The sequence below is a fragment of the Elephas maximus genome, chromosome 2 (assembly GCF_024166365.1).
Source record: "Elephas maximus indicus isolate mEleMax1 chromosome 2, mEleMax1 primary haplotype, whole genome shotgun sequence".
Lineage (NCBI taxonomy): Eukaryota > Metazoa > Chordata > Mammalia > Proboscidea > Elephantidae > Elephas > Elephas maximus.
This window is the reverse complement of record NC_064820.1, coordinates 156,623,693-156,642,020: the sequence shown is the minus strand read 5'-3', so window position 1 is coordinate 156,642,020 and position 18,328 is coordinate 156,623,693. Positions and strand designations below refer to the sequence as shown.

The window sequence follows — 18,328 nt, the reverse complement described above, 5'->3', positions numbered from 1 at the left end:
AGCAGGACAGCAGTGGGATGCAGACCCCAAATTCTCATAAAAAGACCAGACCTAATGGTCTGACTGAGACTAGAAGGACCCCGATGGTCACGGCCCCCAGACCTTCTGTTGGCCCAGGATAGGAACCATTCCCAAAGCCAACTCTTCAGACAGTGATTAGACTGGACAATGGGATGAAAAGGGATGCCGGTGAGGAGTGAGCTTCTTGGTTCAGATGGACACTTGAGACTATGTTGGCATCTCCTGTCTGGAGGGGAGATGAGAGGGCAGAGGGTGTTAGAGGCTGGTGGAATGGACACGAAAAGAGAGAGTGGGCTGTCTTGTTGGGGGAGAGCAATTGGGAGTATGTAGCAAGGTGTATATAAGTTTTTATGTTAGTGACTGACTTGACTTGTAAACTTTTGCTTAAAGCGCAACAAAAAGTGAAAAAAAAAAAGAGTATAATGCTTAAGGCAGATCTTTTTTTACTTGTTAAGCTAAACTATTGTTTGCTTTAAAGAAAACTTCAGGGGGTATTTTTGGTTTAAAGTTTAAAGATTAACTCAGGAAAATTGTTTCAGGAGTTCATACAATCGTCATGGCTCCAGGATGTCTAGAATCCATGAATATTTGAAATTCTGTTCTACATTTTCTTCCTTTTGATCAAAATTCTTCTATATAATCTTCGATCAAAACGTTCAGTAATGGTAGCTGGGCACCATCCAGTTCTTCTGGTCTCATGGTAATGGAGGCTGTTGTTCATGGAGGCAGGCATCATTTAGTTCTTCTGGTCCCATGGCAAAGGAGGCAATTATTCATGGAGGCAGGCACCATTCAGTTCTTCTGGTCTCATGGCAAAGGAGGTAGTTGTTCATGGAAGCAATTACCAACGTATTCCATACCTTCCTTTTATTCCTGACACTTTTTCTTCCTCTGTTGCTCCAGGTGAAGAGAGATCAACTGTTCTACCTCGAAAGGCCACTTGCAAGCTTTTAAGAGCCCAGACACTATGCAACCAACTAGGGGATAGAACAGAGGCACTAAACATGTTATTAGGTCAGTTATCTGGGATGTCCCATGGAACCATGACCCTAAAACTCCAAACCAAGAAACCAAATCCCATGAGGCTTTTGGTTGTACATAAGCAGCCTCAGCAGCTACTCTTTTTTTCTTTTTTGTCTTTGCTGTAAATGTGTCTATCACACAACTTTTGCCAACTTAAGTTTTTACAGGTGTACAACTTACAGCAGTTGCAATAATCGGCTATGCAACCCTACCCTTAATCAAGGCGACATTTCCATCACTGTTAACCCTGCCCCCCTTTCTCTTCCCTCCTACCTCTAGTAACCACTAGTAAACTTTGTTCTCTATACATTTGCCTTTTCTTGTCTTTTTATATAAGTGAAGTCATACAATATTTGTCCTTTTGTGATCAACTTATTTCACTCAGTATAATGTCTCCCATTATACTGTAGCATGTATCAGGAGTTCATTTGTTCTACTGGCTGAGTATTGTTCTATTGTATGTATGTGCCACATTTTGTTTATCCATTCATCTGTTGATGAGCATTTAGGTTGTTTTCACATTTTGGCTATTGTGAATAGTGCTGCAATCAACACTGATGTGCAAGTCTCTGAGTCTCTGCTTTCAAGTCTTTGGGGTGTATACCTAGGAGTGGAATTGCTGGGTCATATGGTAGTTCCATTTTTAGTTTTTTTGAGGAACCGCCACACTGTTTTCCACAACAGCTGTACCATTTTGCATTCCCACCAGCAATGGGTAAGTGTTCCAATTTCCCTACTTACTTGCCAACATTTGTTATTTTCAGTTTTTTTTTTTTTTTTTTTTTTTAATTTTGGCCATCCTAGTGGGAGTAAAATGGTATCTCATTGTGGTTTTGATTTCTAAGCATCTTTTCATGTGTCTGGTGACCATTTGAATGTCCTCTTTGGTGAAATGTCTACTTAAATCCTTTGCCCATTTTATGATTGGGTTGTCTTTTTGTTTTTAAGTTTTACATATATTTTGGTTATTAGATTCTTGTCAGATATATGGCTTCTGAAGATATTCTCCTAGTTAGTAGCTTGTCTTTCTCCTTTTTTAGTAAAGTCTTTTGATGAACAAAAGTTTTTAATTTTTATGAGGTCCCATTTATTTATTTTGTCTTTTACTCTTTCTGCTTTTGTTATATTAGATAATCCACTGTTAAAAGCTAGACTGGACAGCATTGCCCTGCTTTTTCTTCTAATTATTTTATAGTTTTGGTTCCCACATTTAGGTCCTTAATCCATTTTTAATTTGTTTTTGTATATGGTGTGAGGCATGGATCCTGTTTCATTTTTCTGTATGTGGAAATCAATCTTCCCAGCATCATTTACTGAAGAGGCTCTTCCTTCCCCATCAAATGGACTTAGCACCCTTGTCAAAACCACAGACGTATGGGTTTATTTCTGGGCCCTCAATTATATTCCATTGGTCTATGTGTCTATTATTATACCAATACCAGGCATTTTGATTACTGTAGCTGTACAATATGTTTTAAAAACAGAAAGTGTGAGTCCTCCTACTTCGTTCTTCTCTTTCAACATTGCTTTAGCTATTCAGGGCCTCTTGCCATTCCATATAAAGTTGAGAATTGGTTTTTCTATTTCTGTAAAGAAGGCTGTTGGAATTTTGATTGGGATTGTGTTGAATCTACAGACTGCTTTGGGCAGTAATGACATCTTAACAATATTAAGTCTTCTAATCCACGAACATGGAACATCTTTCCCCTTTATTTTAGTCTTTTTAAATCTCTTTCAGCAATGTTTTATAGTTTTCATTGTATAGGTCCTTCATGCCCCTGGTTAGATTTATTCCTAAGTATTTTATTCTTTTAGATGCTATTGTAAATGGAATTGTTTCTCTAATTTCCCTTTCATATTTCTCATTGCTTGTGTATAGAAACCCAACTGATTTTTGTTTGTTGACCTTGTACCCTGTAACTTTGCTGAATTCCTCTATTAGCTCTAGAAGTTTTCTTGTGGACTCTTTGGGATTTTCTGTAAATAAGATCATATCATCTGCAAATAACGATAATTTTACTTCTTCTTTTCCAATCTGAATACCTTTTATTTCTTTTTCTTGTCTTATTGCTATGACTAGGACTTCTAATACATATTGAATAGGGGTGGTGACAATGGGCACCTTTTGTCTTGTTCCTGATTTAAAGAGGAAAGCTCTCAGTCTTTCTCCATTAAGTATAATGTTGGCTGTTGGCTTTTCATACATGCCCAGAATCCTATTAAGGAATTGCCCTTCTATTCCAATCTTCTTTACAGTTTTCATCAAAAAAGGATGTTGGGTTTTATCAAATGCTTTTTCTGCATCCATAAAAATGATAATGTATTCTTTTCCTCTGTTCTATTGATGTGGTGTATTACATTGTTGATTGTCTATTGTTGAACTATTCCTAGGTTCCTGAAATAAATCCAACTTAGTCATGAAGTCTCCTGATTTTTAAATGCTGGTTCAGTTTTTTTTTGTGTGGGGGGGGGGGCGGGGGAGTAGTGATTACGGAAAGGACTAGGGCTCTTCTGCCTACCGCCTTTTCCCTGTGTTCAACACATGTGTCTACAGGCTGTATTTATCTACTGTGGATCATCTCTGCCTTTCATACCCCTCCTAATCTGGAATGTTCTCCACCCAGCCATCTAAATCTTACCTAATTCCCACCTCACTCTTCACCTACCCCATCTTTCCCAGTACTCTGACCTTGTGCATGTACTCAACAGATATTCTGATAGTAGTTGTTAAATTCTAAAAGCACTTATGAGCTATAAATCCTATTTAAAAAAAAAAAAAAAAATTTTTTTTTTTTTTTAGCACTGCCATATTCTGTTGTCTTTCCTCCTTATCCAGATTCTAAACTCTTGAGAAAGATAGGATCTTCTTCCTCTGGTTACCCCAGGTAGCTTAGCACAGGTCTGGGCACAAAATAGGTCAGCAATACTTGCTCACAATTTCAGGTTAAGTGGACTTATCCTGGCTTACCAAATGTCCTTTGATCTTCAGGAGAGATGGCTACTTTAAGAGGTCTAGATAAGGAACTGCCAAAGATTTCAACCCAGCAGCCTTGCCTTGGCACTGGTAGAATGGTGGGATCTCTAATTTTGATACCCGATTTAGCACTAAGACCATGCAAACAAGAGGGCCATGATCTCCTTGGAGAATCAGGAAAGACTGGCCAACGATATAGAAAAATCTATTATCTCAGTATCAAAGTGCAAGGAGCAACAAACATGTTTCTTTTATTATGATTTCTACATGGTCATAATGGTTCTCCAGTCATAATGGAAAAAAAAAAAAAAAAGAATGAGATAAAAAGGAGAAAAGCTAGTTTCCTGGTGACTGGTTTCCCACTTCATGTCTAATTCATAGTCAAATAGAAGGTAACCCCTACCTCCTGACTTTGTTTTTTGTTTTCATCTGCATCATTAAGTGTTTCCACTGAAGGATCTCTGCTCATTTCAAACTGGGCAATGGAAGAGGCAATGAAAGGGTACAGAGCAGTAGTTGAGACCCAGATGGTCTCGGTTGGTTCCCTGAGCCCAATCACCATGGCATAGCATGTAACTAACTTCTCAGAATTAATTTACTCATGGACAGTTCTGTGGCTTCTGTTTGTCAGGGCTGCCTAACTCCTGTCCATGGTCCACCCAGGCAAATCACGGGAAGAAGAGACCAAGGAGGCATGAACCCAGGAACAACATCTCACTGCCTTAGATTTGAGAAATGATCTGTGAATCTGGTACAGAACTTACAGGGGCTTTGGCGTGGTCCTCACCCAGGGCTTTGACAATGGCCTTGCTTCCACATCAATAACACCCTTCCTTAACCTCAACACTCACAGGTATCCATCAAAGACTCACGCAGCTTGGAGGGACAGCAAGTCTTACTGGAAACACACCCATACTCCTACCTCTAATCCTCCTCCAAAGGCAAACAAATGAAACTATTCCTGGCATTACCCTCCCTTCCTCAGGAAAGCCCCAAAAATCTTTGCCAGGCAGGGAACAGTCCCCCTGGATGGTGTGAAGCAGGTGGAACAATCCCAGTATTTTATGAAAAACAAATCACATCTAGGCACCAAAAAAATAAAAAATCCAAAGTCCCCTCCTTCAGGACCTGTATTAAAAGACATGTTTCCCTTCTCCATTTAGCTGCCTAAGCAACCTCTGTGTATATATACTGTACTCGGCGGTGACTCAGGGGGTTCACAGTTACCAGCTGCAGAAAACAAAGATTAAAGACCACTAGTTGGTACCAGCTGGCTAAAATCAGAGAATATTAAGCAACCTGGCTAGAAATTCAGCCTTGCTTATGCTGATTAACAAATAACTTCAGCTACTGCCAGGTACAGAGGTTTAAACGAAGTAGACAAAAAAGAAAACAGGCTCTTCTTAAAGTCTAGGACAGAACTCTAGGAGAATCTGAGAGCCAGCCAGCATGGCGGGAGGCTCCCTAGACAAGCACAGCCAAGGAACCAGAAGAGACTCACAGCCTATAAGCTGCACATGTTACATTATATTCAGTTCGTGAGGCACTGGTCTACCTCTTGGTGAACAAACACCCTAACTACTAAATAATGGATAAGTAATTAAACTTCCTGGAGGCTAAAGGAGGATTTAAAGCTGCCAACCACTAAAAAGAGGCCTGACTTTCTCAGTCCAAGTTTTCAACTTACACTGTAGTTCCATTTTTATTATAAGTACCTCTTAAATTCATTTTAGAGTCATTTTTCCTCCCAAGCATCTAAAATCCCTTAGTCACTCACTCTCCTTAGGTGGCACAAACGGTTAAATGCTTGATTACTAGCTGAAACGTTGGCTGTTCAAACATACCCAGAGGTGCCTCACAAGACACGCCTGGCTATCTGTTCCCAAAAAGTCACAGCCTTGAAAATCCTATGGAGTAGTTCTACTCTACACACATGGGGTCACCATGAGTTGGAACTGACTCAATGGCAAGTAACAACAATGACAACAAAAGTCTCTCCTAAGGCAAAAATTATCAGACCCATTTTACAGATCTGTTAATACCGTAGAGAGATAGAATAGAAGGGTGCTATCGCACAACCACAGCTTGGAGAGGGTCAGGAAAAGGTTGTGGCATGCTGCTTTCTCACCTTCACCCTGGTGTCTCAAGTGAACCAGTTGCCCTGAAGGCAGTCTATGGCTGGACCTCAAACTATTTTCACTAGAGAAAGGCAACGTTGACTCTCTTTATCCTGAGTCTTATACAACTGTAGCCCGAGAGCGAAGCTGTTCTGGTCATGGCCTCACATTCTTCCTGCAAAGGCTCTGGCTGACAAGATCCATGGGGTGATCTGAAGAAGCATGCTAAGCAGTGTGGGATGAACCACAAGTGAGAACTTTCTGGCTCTTGCAGAGTAGATCTAGTTTCTGTAAAGGATTGGACAGGCAGCCTTGAAATTGGCTGTCTTGGCTACGGGTGCTCAATGCTCAATAATGAAGCAACAAGGGCTGTTTTTGTTTATAGCCTCTGGTATGAGATCACAGTCATGCTAAGGTTTGAGGATGTGAAGACACAAAGGGCTACTGGGGACTCTTCTTTTTGGAGGTGGACACAGAGGTAGCATTGAGCATTCCCAACACAGTCAGGTAGAGGAGAAACTGAAAAAACATGAATGAGGGAAAGAGACTTGGCTACTACTCGTCCCAGGATGCTTGTACGACTAAAAGAAATTGCTTCTCATGCCCAGCAGCCAGCACAGGCAACAGCCATCACCAAAGCCATCTCAGCAAGATAGTACATCAAAAATCATCAAGGGCAAGAAGCGGTGTGTTAAGAATAATGATATCCCTTAAAAGTGAGATGATAATGTTTAACAAACCTATGACAAAGTAGCCAATCTCCAAATTTAAGGAGAAGGTTTAAATCATGTCCACTGGAAAACAGCTCAAATTCAGATAGGGCCAGAGAGTGAATTCTTGGTGGAATGGCTGACCAAGGCCCTGGTGTGGCGACAACTGGGCATCGTACTCACAGCGAGTTGGGCCGGGTGGGTCTGACCACATCCAGGTCTGGGTCACTAGAGTTCATGTTTGGCTGTAGGCTGCTGCTGGAATTCAGGATGCTGTTTGCATTCGATGAAATGACAGATTCCAAACTGGAGTTGATGATGCTGTTCCTTTGTTCCTCTGGGGAAAAAAATGCCACAAGACCCATATTAGTATCGTCCCATGGCGATAGTCTATTCATACATATACAAAAATTAACCAGCTATGTGTTCAGATTGAGACCTCTGCCCCAACGAAGCTAAGAAAAGGACATAGGAAAGGATAAGAATTAAATATGGGAGAGAAGAGGCAAAGGAGAATAGGTGACTCTTGAAACCTTAGAATTTAAAACCTCTGTCTCATATAGACAGGACAGACCTCCCCTTAACATGAGCTAGCCCTTTCCCTAGGGCATTACACCATCAATCTTATCTTCTTTTGACCAGCAAATAGAACGAAAAGCAGCCCCTGTGGGTCGCATACATTCAGCCAGGTACCCTTGGCTTCTGTAACACTCATCTTTTATTCTGAAGTTTTGTCCCAAGTATTGTCCTAATTTCGCAGGCCATGTCCTACGTTCAATTCTATAGCACCTTGCCATACAATACCTACTATTTGGCCATCAACTTCCTTATGTTGCAGTCAGTCCAAATTCCTGACTCCTCCCCAGAAACACTGTTCTGTGTTGCCTCTAGCTCAATCTATTTAATGTTTAACTTGGGGTTAGTCCTTTGATAAACAGATAGGAAATAGGCTGCAGAGTAATCTGCATATAAAAAACTGGGCCCGTGGTCCAAATAGTCATATTAATGCCTGGAGAGTATTACCAAGCCAGGAGGGGGGAAACCTGAGCTCCCTTCAAGACTCCACCAATGACTGGCTATTATGAATTGAATCGTGTCCCCCCAAAAAGTGTGCCAACTTGACTAGTCCATGATTCCTAGTAGTGTGTGATTGTCCATCATTTTGTGCTCTGATGTGATTTTGCTGAGTGTTGTAAATCCTACCTTTATGTTGTTAATGAGGCAGGGTTAGAGGAAGTTATGTTAATGAGGCAGGACTCAACCTGTAAGATTAGGTTGTGTCTTAAATCAGTCTCTTTTGAGATATAAAAGACAGAACCCAGCAGAGACATGGGGACCTCATACCACCAAGAAAAAAGGGCCAGGAGAATAGTGAGTCCTTTGGACTTGGGGTCCCTGTGCTGAGAAGCTCCTCAACTGGTGAAGATTGATGACAAGGACCTTCCTCTGGAGCTGGTACCCCGAATTCAGACTTGTAGTCTCCTAGACTGTGAGAGAATAAATTTCTCTTTGCTAAAGCCATCCACTTGTGGTATTTTTGTTATCCACTTGTGGTATTTTTGTTATAGCAGCACTAGATGACAAAGACACTGGCTGTGTGGCCTCAGGCAATATTCATGCATCTTGAATTCTTAGTTAACATATTGTAAAATGGGGAGAATGATAATTCCCTTGCACAGCTTACATAACTGTCATGTGGACCAAGTGGGATCATACGCAGGAATGTGTTTTGTAAACGCCGGGACACTATTCAAAGAAAATAACTTTGTTTTTTCCCATCTTTAAAACCTTGCAACCACACTTTGAAAAAACATATTTTGGGGGACGATTTAGCTAAATGGCACAGGCGCCACTGCTGGAGTGAATTATTATAGACTTGGAATGTCATTCTCATCCCACATTCATTACAGATATACCATATTGAAATCAACTGATGCTTTTGGCAATCAATCTACTTGTCAATTAATAAAAATCTGGGTTCACACAGGGCATTTGTATAATCCTCTCACTATACCTTTCTGAAATGAACCAGTGGTATGCTATATCCCTAAAAGGACAAACTGGGCTTATTGTTTAGAGGTTGGCATTTGAATTCTGGTCTCCTTAGGCCATAAAAGGGGTGATGTCATGACAAAAATGCTTTTCCCTTGCACTAGTCACGTCTATAAAAATAAACTATGTCTACGAAATGATGTTAGAGTAATCTTCATATTAAGTACATGCATATATATACACTCATACCCTCTAATGTCTTGGCAAATCCCTAATGCCCTGGATAAAGCTCCATGGAAGAGTTTTAAAACTTCACAAGGCTATTGGGGAGATACCTGAAATTTTAACTGATTTTGAAAACAGTAGATTATTAGATTTTGAAAACAATAGATTATTAGATTTGGAAAACAGTAGATTATTAAATTGATTCCTGAGATTGAGAACTAGCCATATTTCAACGGTTTACATTTCAAACAGAAACAACAACAAAGAAAGAGAAACCAAAAGGGTTAGGTTGAGCCAAGATATAGGAAGACCAATGGCCTGTAATTGGGAACTTGTTACTGCGAAGAAAAACAACTCTAAAATTACATAATTAGGGACCATAGAGAAAATGGATATGCCACTGATCAGCGTAAGTACAATTATCCTCTGCACAAAATAGTCAAGATTCCTGAACAACTGTTAGGAGCCCAAGACCACCATATAAAGAAGGGGCATGAAGATAACACTACTTTGAGGTTCAATCAGAGACATTGTTAGCTTCATACATAAAGAGGAAAGAATAATTTTACTAACACTAGTTTGAGAAGCTCAAAGGGTCAAGTTTGCACGATATAATTCTCTGAATTCTTAGGAATTAGAACACTATAGCTACAGTCGTATTTCTCGTGTTTATATTTACTTGCCTATGAAGAACTATGATTCTACCAACTTAAAAAAACACTTTTTTCAGAAGTGTTTTGTCGTTGATAGGTGCCATTGAGTCAGTTCTGACCCATAGCAGCCCTATGTATAACAGAACAAAACGTTGCCATCGGGACATTTTTTCCGCATTACAATGAATTACAAAAATGGAGTATCTTAGATGAAACCCTCCTCAGTTTTCGTTTATTCAATGAATATTTATTGAGAGCCTTCTTAGTACAAAGCATGGTCCCCAGACAGTCAACAGACCCCTACACTAATTCTTTTGCATTTTATTCAGACGTATACTATTTATCAACTTGTACATATTTGTTTATATGTAGACCTTCCTCAGTAGCCTAAGAGTGACTGAAAATTGGACATTTGACAAAACTTTGAAATCACAATTTGAACAGTTATATAAAAAGGCTTTTCTTTACAAAATATCAGAATCCTGATGCACATAAAAAGGTATGGCTCTAAAAATTAGAATTAGGCAAGAGTTTTTAAGAACATACCTATTGTTAAATATTACAGACTGCCCTCTTTATGAGCTAATGAGGAAGGTTGTGGCTTATGGAGCATGGTATTTGTCTGAAACAAAGCGACGAGAGGCGGAAAACAAGGACTCAATCCTCCCTGGGCTAGAAAAGTCAACAGAATAAAACAGGTGGCTACATCTAAACTGAGCTTTAGAATTTCGAGTTTCATCTTTGGTATTTTGTTTACTTGATGGCATTATAACTCTTCTTTTAAAAAATAGATTCCTTTTGAGATTCTATTTTAATATATATCTACAAATCTAGGATCTTTTATAATTTATAAACAAACAAAACAATAACAACAAAAGCAAAAAAGGAGTTCTTTGCCTATGAAGAAAACAATTTATCTTAAGATTTCATAGTTTTGCAGCCAAGATAGCCAAATTGCATCCTAGGGGGCAGGCTTTTTATTAGTATCCCTTGATGGGGCATATGACAAGAAAACCAAGAAACCTGGCACTCTCTGATTATATGACTACTATAGTTTTCTTTGACATATTGTTGTTGTTTTAGTTGCTATCCAGTTGATTCTGACTCATGTTTGACATGAGACCTCTCAGATAATGAAACTGAGAACATCTAAGTGGAAGATCTAAGCTGTTGCTGAAATGCTCACAATCCCTAGTAGAAGGTGAAGATTATTCTAGAGAAGGGGTGGAGAGTAAAAAAAAAAAAAAAAAAAAAAATCAACAACAAATCAAATGTTTAGTGGTTATGACAATCTATACCGAGACAAATTCTAATGCTTTTGGAATGAGTTAAGAAATAAAGGGAAACTGCTTCAGTAATGTCTCTCAAATTAGGAGGATTTTGATCAAGTGGGCCAATGAGTACTTGCTCATGACAAAAGAATATAATGAGAACAGGCAGCCCAGAAGACTTTGTTATTATTTTTTAAATAAAAATTATTTATTCAAATAACAGAGCTGGGCTTGTTGATGCCACTGATGATTCAATCCAGCTCTGGTATTCTCATCAAAAGGTATAAGAACTGATGGAAATTAGGCTTCTGAAGAAAAAAATTATAGGCTAGTCAACTTCAAAAGGAAAAAACACGACCAGCTCTGAGTAAAATCAATAAGATCATAGAGAACCATTTAAATGACAAAAAAAAAAAAAAGAATACCCACAACTCAGGAATATTCCTGAACTCCTTGAATTCAGCAAGAATGCTTGCCTTCATGTTTGTCAACAAGAATCTCTCTTCATATTAGTCACAGAAAACCAGAGCCCAGAAGCAAGGAAATACTAGAATAAAATGAATTCCCAAACGATTGTAAACACGTATTGGTCATGCATTGGATGCTTTCAGGAACATATGTTCTATGGGGAATGACAAACTGAGGTGGACTTGGTCCTGAAGGATGCAAACTATTCAAGGCAGGGACATGTTTGTAGCTTGTGTGGCCACACAGAATACCAGGCATCAGTTACAGTGACCTGCAAGGTCAGAGTTTGCTAATACATTCCTTGTGCCCAGCCTGGTACCATACACAGGGAAGCTCCATGAATGGTTATGAGATAAATAATAAATATAAGGGAGCAATGAGCAATCAAAATTTATTCTGCTGGAATGGGAAGAGGCAGTTTTGTGTGACTAAATTTTTCAGGTGCTTCAGGCAGGGACCACTAATGTCCTTGAAATCCATGTACTGGTTACAGTGGGCAGTCTTTCTTTTTTGTACAAATCAGGAGTGGAAAAACATGAGTATGCAACCAAATCGCTGCAACTAAAAAAAGAAAGCCACAGCATAATTTTGGTGATATTGTACTTGTTCTGGGGGTTGCCATGGAAATCTGGGAGCTAAGCTATTTTACTTTCCATATTTACCAAGTGACTCCAGCTCACTCTAATGGCAACCCCATCGCTTATGAGAGGCAGTCTCTCTTTATCACAGAACCTAGAGCCGAGGCCAGGAAAGAACACGCAGAGCCAAGCCAAATTCACACGTCTTGGCAGGCCTGAACATGCCTATCCCACAGAATACACAGAGCCAGAGGGTAAATATGAAACTAAGATCTTCAACGTCACTTTGAGGTTTCCCACCGGGCATGGAAGTCTTTCAGAATACAGGTTAATGTCTCACCTTTCCATGATGTATGAGACCCAATGTCAAAAGAAGAGCGAAGAGGACCCTTCTTTAACAGCAACTCGTGATGCCTCACAGAGCCAAAAGGAGGGAAGTGTCCTCAAACATGAAGGAGTTACCAGACAGAGGAAAGTTTTGCAAAGACACAAGGTTTTACGCAAAGAGTAGGAAGGCAAAAGCAAAATACCTAGAGGCTTTCCCAGGCTCTGATGGGAAGAGAGGTGTGCTTTCTCCTCCTTATTAAAGTTTTGCAATCAAGTCTGTAATGTATCATCTTGACAGTACAGGATGATAATAGGATGGCAGCTTAATGAATTTTGCAATACAAAATGATGAGTACACTGCAATTTCTTAGTTCACCATCTCTGGGAAACAACCAAGAACATGGGAAGCTTGGAATCAGACCTCCTAGAGCAATTTTCCCCCCTCTAGCTTTTTTTCTGATCATAGTGGCATGCCAGAGCACACTGAAATCTGAGGTGGTCTGATTTCATGCTTCCCCAGTCTCAGCTCCTATAATAAAAATAATCTCAAAACACAGTTTGGGCAACATGCTTACACAAAAACCAAAAACCAAACCCACTGCCATCAAGTCAATTCCGACTCACAGCAACCCTATAGGACAGGGCAGAACTTCTCCATAGGGTTTCCAAGGAGTGGTTGGTGGATTTGAACGAACGACCTTTTGGACGGACTAAACAGTGAGCTGATAAGTGAACAATTTCCTCAATCAGTTGTTTTGACCATAGCAGATAGTATACAGTATTAAAATTTCTGGCAGGTTTTCTTCAGCAAAACCACCACTGATTTTTGATCCTGGGTAGTCTGGCTGACTTATCCGCTCCCCATGGTGTTCATAATAAGCATTTTCTTTGCAAAGAGAAAGAATGCAAATAAAACTGGGTTTAACAAAAGATTGGGAAAGTCATGGTGGCTGGTCTAGGACTAAAATGACGCACAGGAATGAGACACGGCTATACAATAAAGAAGCCGGCCCTGAAACAACATCGTTTCAAAAACTACAAAGTAGGAAGGAGCCTAATTAATGGCTGCATAGTGGGCTGAATGAGCAGATACTCCACTACTCACGACACAGCCCTATTTTCTACCTGAGAACCTAGATTTGAGTAGAGACGGTCTCCCTTTAACCTGTGATTGATTCCCCATTAATCAAGGGAGTCCCCATATAGAACTCTAACTCTACTGCTTATTTGGAAGAAGCAAGTTATATATCTATTTATTTTTATACCATGACTCTTTCCAAAAAGGATTTGAGATGGTGAACGGAATATACAATTAGGAGATTTTATTGCCAAAAACTTAAAAATAAGTCAATACAAAGTCTACATGCATTCCTCTCTGGGTTAGAAAGGACAGAAAAGCACGCGCATGCAAATACCCTGTGACCCACTCTCCAGCTGTGTAAACCTTCAGTCATTTTTCTACGCGCAGAAATGTATACATTTACATTTTTCTTTTAACAAAGTGGGGTTACAACATACCAAATTTTAAGTTACTTGCTTTGTTCAATGAGTGATGATGCCATTGATAAAGGTCTGCAATATGCTTTTTTTTTTTTTCATTTAATGATCTATCTTGAACTTTTTCCCTGTCATCAGCTTTCCACAGTATCATTTTTTAATGGCCACACCCACTGTGTGGTTTTTCAGTCACACGTGGTAACCACACATAATTAAACCAACAGCCACACTGCACCTCCTGCAGCCTGTGTGACAATAGGAATCCATGTGGATAAACATGTCATTTGCCAAAGCAAATAGGTGTTTTTGGAGCACCCGGGGTTTGCAAGAGGCAGCCTAAGGAAAGGCGGAGTCTACAGTTTTGACTACTCATAGACAAGCATTATGTAAGCCTTTGAATAGTATGAATTTCCAGTTATTTTTCAACAAGGAAGACACACAGGAGAAGTATAAAAGTTGAATTCGCAACCTTTTACTGGGCCTATCTGGGAGACAGTCCAGGATGAATTAACTACACTAAAAGAATTACCTAGTAATCAGAGCTATAATCCCTGCAGCTAGTTAACATGATCCACGTAAAAGAAAGCCTAAGAACCCATTCTCATCCCCCACCGAAGCTGTACATCTTATCACAGGCTGCTAATGCATTTGCACTCCAGCATCAAACAGGGCCAAGGAGGCTCCACATTACCCTCATGTATGGGCCTCTCCTTTGGAATCTGCAGACTCCAGAGGGAACTACTTTCTTAGCCAATTGCAAGGTAAGACTATAGCCTGATAATGGTCATCGTAATAGCAGCTAACATTTATTAGGTGCTTACTGTGTTCTTGGCCCAGCGTCAAGCACTTTACATACACTGGCTCACTTACTTGTGGTAATTACACTCTGAGGAAAGTATTATTAGTGATTGATTTTACAGATGAAAAAATGGAGGCTCAAGAAAGAAAAGCTGACTTTTCTACTCCTGGTCTTTGAGCCCATAGGCGATAAAGATGGTACTTAAACAATGTGGTCTGGCTGCAGAACTCACGCTTTCAACCACTATGCCCTAAACTCCCAGAGAGAATCTGAGAGATTCTCTGGTAATGATAGCAGTCATGAAACCCTGACTTTCCCCACCTTCTTAAGCCAGTGCGTCTCTTGCTTTAGTTAGCATCAGCATCGCCAGAGAACGTGTCAAAAATACAGATGCCTGGGCTCCAACTAAAACCTCCTGATTCAAAATGTTCCAGGGTAGAGACTAGGCATCTATATTTTTAACAAGCTTCCTAGTTGATTCTTATGCATGCTCAAGTCTAAGAACCACTGTTACACAAGAAATGGATTTCAACATCTTTGTATAACTACTAAAAATCGGGGGAAAAACAAGTCATAAATGTCACTTTGCAACCACCTGGAAGAAATCTAAAGGGCATAAGGCCTTGTTCCCTCCAATCCTTCTGGCTCTATCTTCTACAGTTGCCCAGGAAAAGTATGGCTTGTGCGTCAGTATCTTTCACCTAGATATACCAGTTCACCTTCTGCTGTCTGATGTATCTGTGTGGAAACGTGGAGATTAAACAGTGATCTCCTTTGCTACCATTCATCTGGCAACACAGTTGAGAAACCTCACTCCATCTCTTTGGAGGTGATCACAGATGAGGGCGATTGCCTTGGCCCAGCATAGTAAAGCTCCCACTGAACGCATACTGCTCTCTGCCTAGCTGGTGCTAGATTTCGAGGGAGGCTGTCACGTGGCTGCAGCCTGCCAGTATGCATATTGAGAAACCCATTCATTATGGTCCAGCTGCCCCCACGGCAGGCCTGGAAGTGGGACAGATGGCTTTTATTGCTTCCGTAGTTCAGTCTGTCTAAGTTTTCTCAACTGTGTCTCAAGAACCAACAAAGGTGGCCTTTTGGAGACAACATGGCATGACAAAGGGAGACCACCTGGGTACAAATTCCTTCTTTGTCATTTGCTGGTTGTGTGACTGGATTGCATAACCTCTCTAGCCTCAGTCTACTCGTCTGTAAAATGTGGATAATGAGAACCTACCTCACAGAGTTATCATCAATTGTGAAGACAAGATGAGATAATGATGGGCTTTAGCAGACTACCTGATACATTAATTAAACACTCAATCATTTTGACTACCATCAATTTTATTTATCTATTTTTTTGTAGTTGTTGTTATTGAATGAGGTTCTAATTTAGTTTGGCCCCAAGGTTCTATATAAAATGCATCCATTTCATCTTCCACATTAGTCCCATACCTCTTTACAATCAGACATTTTCCCTTAGAAATAAGGTTGGGTTTTCAGGCTGTGTCACACAAGCCAACACTCACAGAACCACATCTCCTCTAAAACTGCCACAAGTTGGAACTGGAAGGCAGGATAGTGACTGGTTCACAATGTAGGCTTTGAAGTCAGACAGACTAGGTCTGAATCTACTACTTTCTGAGTACATTATTTAATATCGATTTCATTTTCCTCCAGCTATAAAATAGGGACAGTGTCTATGTTACACGATTGAGATGTTGTACCTAATTCAACCATTAGATAAATTATGAAGCTATACATCTTAATATGCTCGGATGGCACAGTGGTTAAATGTTAGGGTGCTAACCACAAGGTCGGCAGTTCAGATCCACCAGCCGCTCCTTGGAAACCCTATGGATAAGTTTCACCAGAAAAAAAAATCAATTTTTATGGGAAGATGTTTTCCACATTCAATTTGGGAACATATCTTTCCATAGTCTTCTCTTTAGTTCTAGAGACAAAGGCTATTCCCTGCTACCCACAGAAATATTCTCTTCTATGCTCCCTCTGTTAAGCGTCACAGACTACCTGTCTGTCCTTTGGGCTAAACTACGACCCTCACTTTCTTTAGCATCTTTCTCAAAATTCTCCTTTTCAGAAAATATTCCTTGACCAGTCACAGACAACTTTGATATCTAGTCCTCTCCTCGTTAAAATATTGAGTGGTTTCCTAATGATTTGCACTTGTTATGATGCTTCCTAAATCCTGCATTTTCCTATCATTTGCTTTATCCTTTTTCACAAATCTTAATCTTGGAGGCCACTCCATGTCATTCCTAGGCCCACTTTCACCACACATGGATTTTATGCTATGAGGGGTCACACGCTACCTTCTAACTGACCCAAATTCCTACCTAGCAGAACACACGAGAAGCCATCTAGCTCCTCATTCTGGGAGGAGGCGACTGCCATTGTAAAGATACAAGAAAAACGCCACCTGCAGAAGATCCCACTAATACTCACAGATCAAAGCAGAAGAGTCTTATGCAAGTGCCTGGGTGCACAACTGGTTTACCTACACAGAATGAAAAACTCCTTCTGGCAAATAAGACACTCATCTATGAGCATCAACTAATACACCAGACACTTCCAGGAGTCTGAAGTACAGGTACAAAGACAGAGGACCGCATCTGTGAAGCTCCGAAGGTCACCCCATAAGCTCCCTCTCAGGGAGGCAAGTGACAAACTGAGGCCCAGAGAGTTGGCATGTTTTACGTCCAGGAGAAAATGGGCCCCGACCTGTGCACAGAGCAAAGGCACTGCCAAAAGGCAGCAACAGAAAGGAGAAAAATGTGTGCAGACAATAAAAAACTGGAACCACTCAACAGAAAGCACTCAAGTGAGCTACTCAAGGAGCTTCAGGCTCGTTAAGCATCTCAACTAGGGACCAAAGAGAGGGCTGACCAATGGAAAGCAGAGAAAATATTAAACTAGAAGTACATCAATGAGGAGAAAAAGAATATAATTGGACTCAAAAGAGATCAGGCAGACAGACGTAAGAAAGAATGAGGTTCTGAAAAATATTAAGTTTGAAAGTAACAGGGAAATGTGTGCATATGGTTGTGTGGGTATGTACGTGTGTGTGTGTGTGCGTGTGTGTGTGAGAGAGAGAGAAATGCCTCTACCAGGGTATTTATTCTCTGGCAAAAACGTGAATAAAGATAAGATCACACCAAATATGCACAAGTGTCACAATGAACCAAAAATGCATAGCACAAAATGGATATATGAATGGTGTGTGTCCACTGTGATTCAACTGATACTATCTGAACCCCACTGTAGTCAAGTGAACAAAAGACACTTGAATTTGTATATTTAAATTAAGGAGAGAGGATCTTAATCAGACAAAAACTAAGAGAGAGGTCTGTGGACCCCAAACTGAGGTACACGTCCCACTAGTGGTATACAAGATGATGCTAAGGCGAGAAGCAATGGGCATTTTTGTCTTGATTAATTATCTTAGTTATTATTTTAATGTATATTAGGGGCAGTACAGCAAAGCCATCAAACTCATGTTTTCATAGATTTTACTGATTAGGATGAGGCCATGTGAAGAAGTGACCTGCTTTAAAACCAATTTAACAATTTGAAGTAATATATAAGACAAACAACAGGGCATGGGTTATGTGGTTGTGGCCCAAATGGTGAATAAGGGTTTATATAAGTGATT

The 18,328-nt window shown here is 40.1% G+C and overlaps 1 protein-coding gene across 9 annotated transcripts in view; it reads right to left on the bottom strand.

Moving 5' to 3' along the window:
- The window catches only part of ARHGAP26 (Rho GTPase activating protein 26), a 536,050-nt gene that overhangs the window by 111,272 nt on the left and 406,450 nt on the right, over window positions 1-18,328 (bottom strand). For all 9 annotated transcript variants that reach the window (XM_049873956.1, XM_049873958.1, XM_049873960.1 and 6 more), the window contains exon 20: window positions 7,029-7,182. In XM_049873956.1, the coding sequence (XP_049729913.1) occupies window positions 7,029-7,182 (154 nt within the window). The remainder of the gene's footprint in view (window positions 1-7,028; window positions 7,183-18,328) is intronic.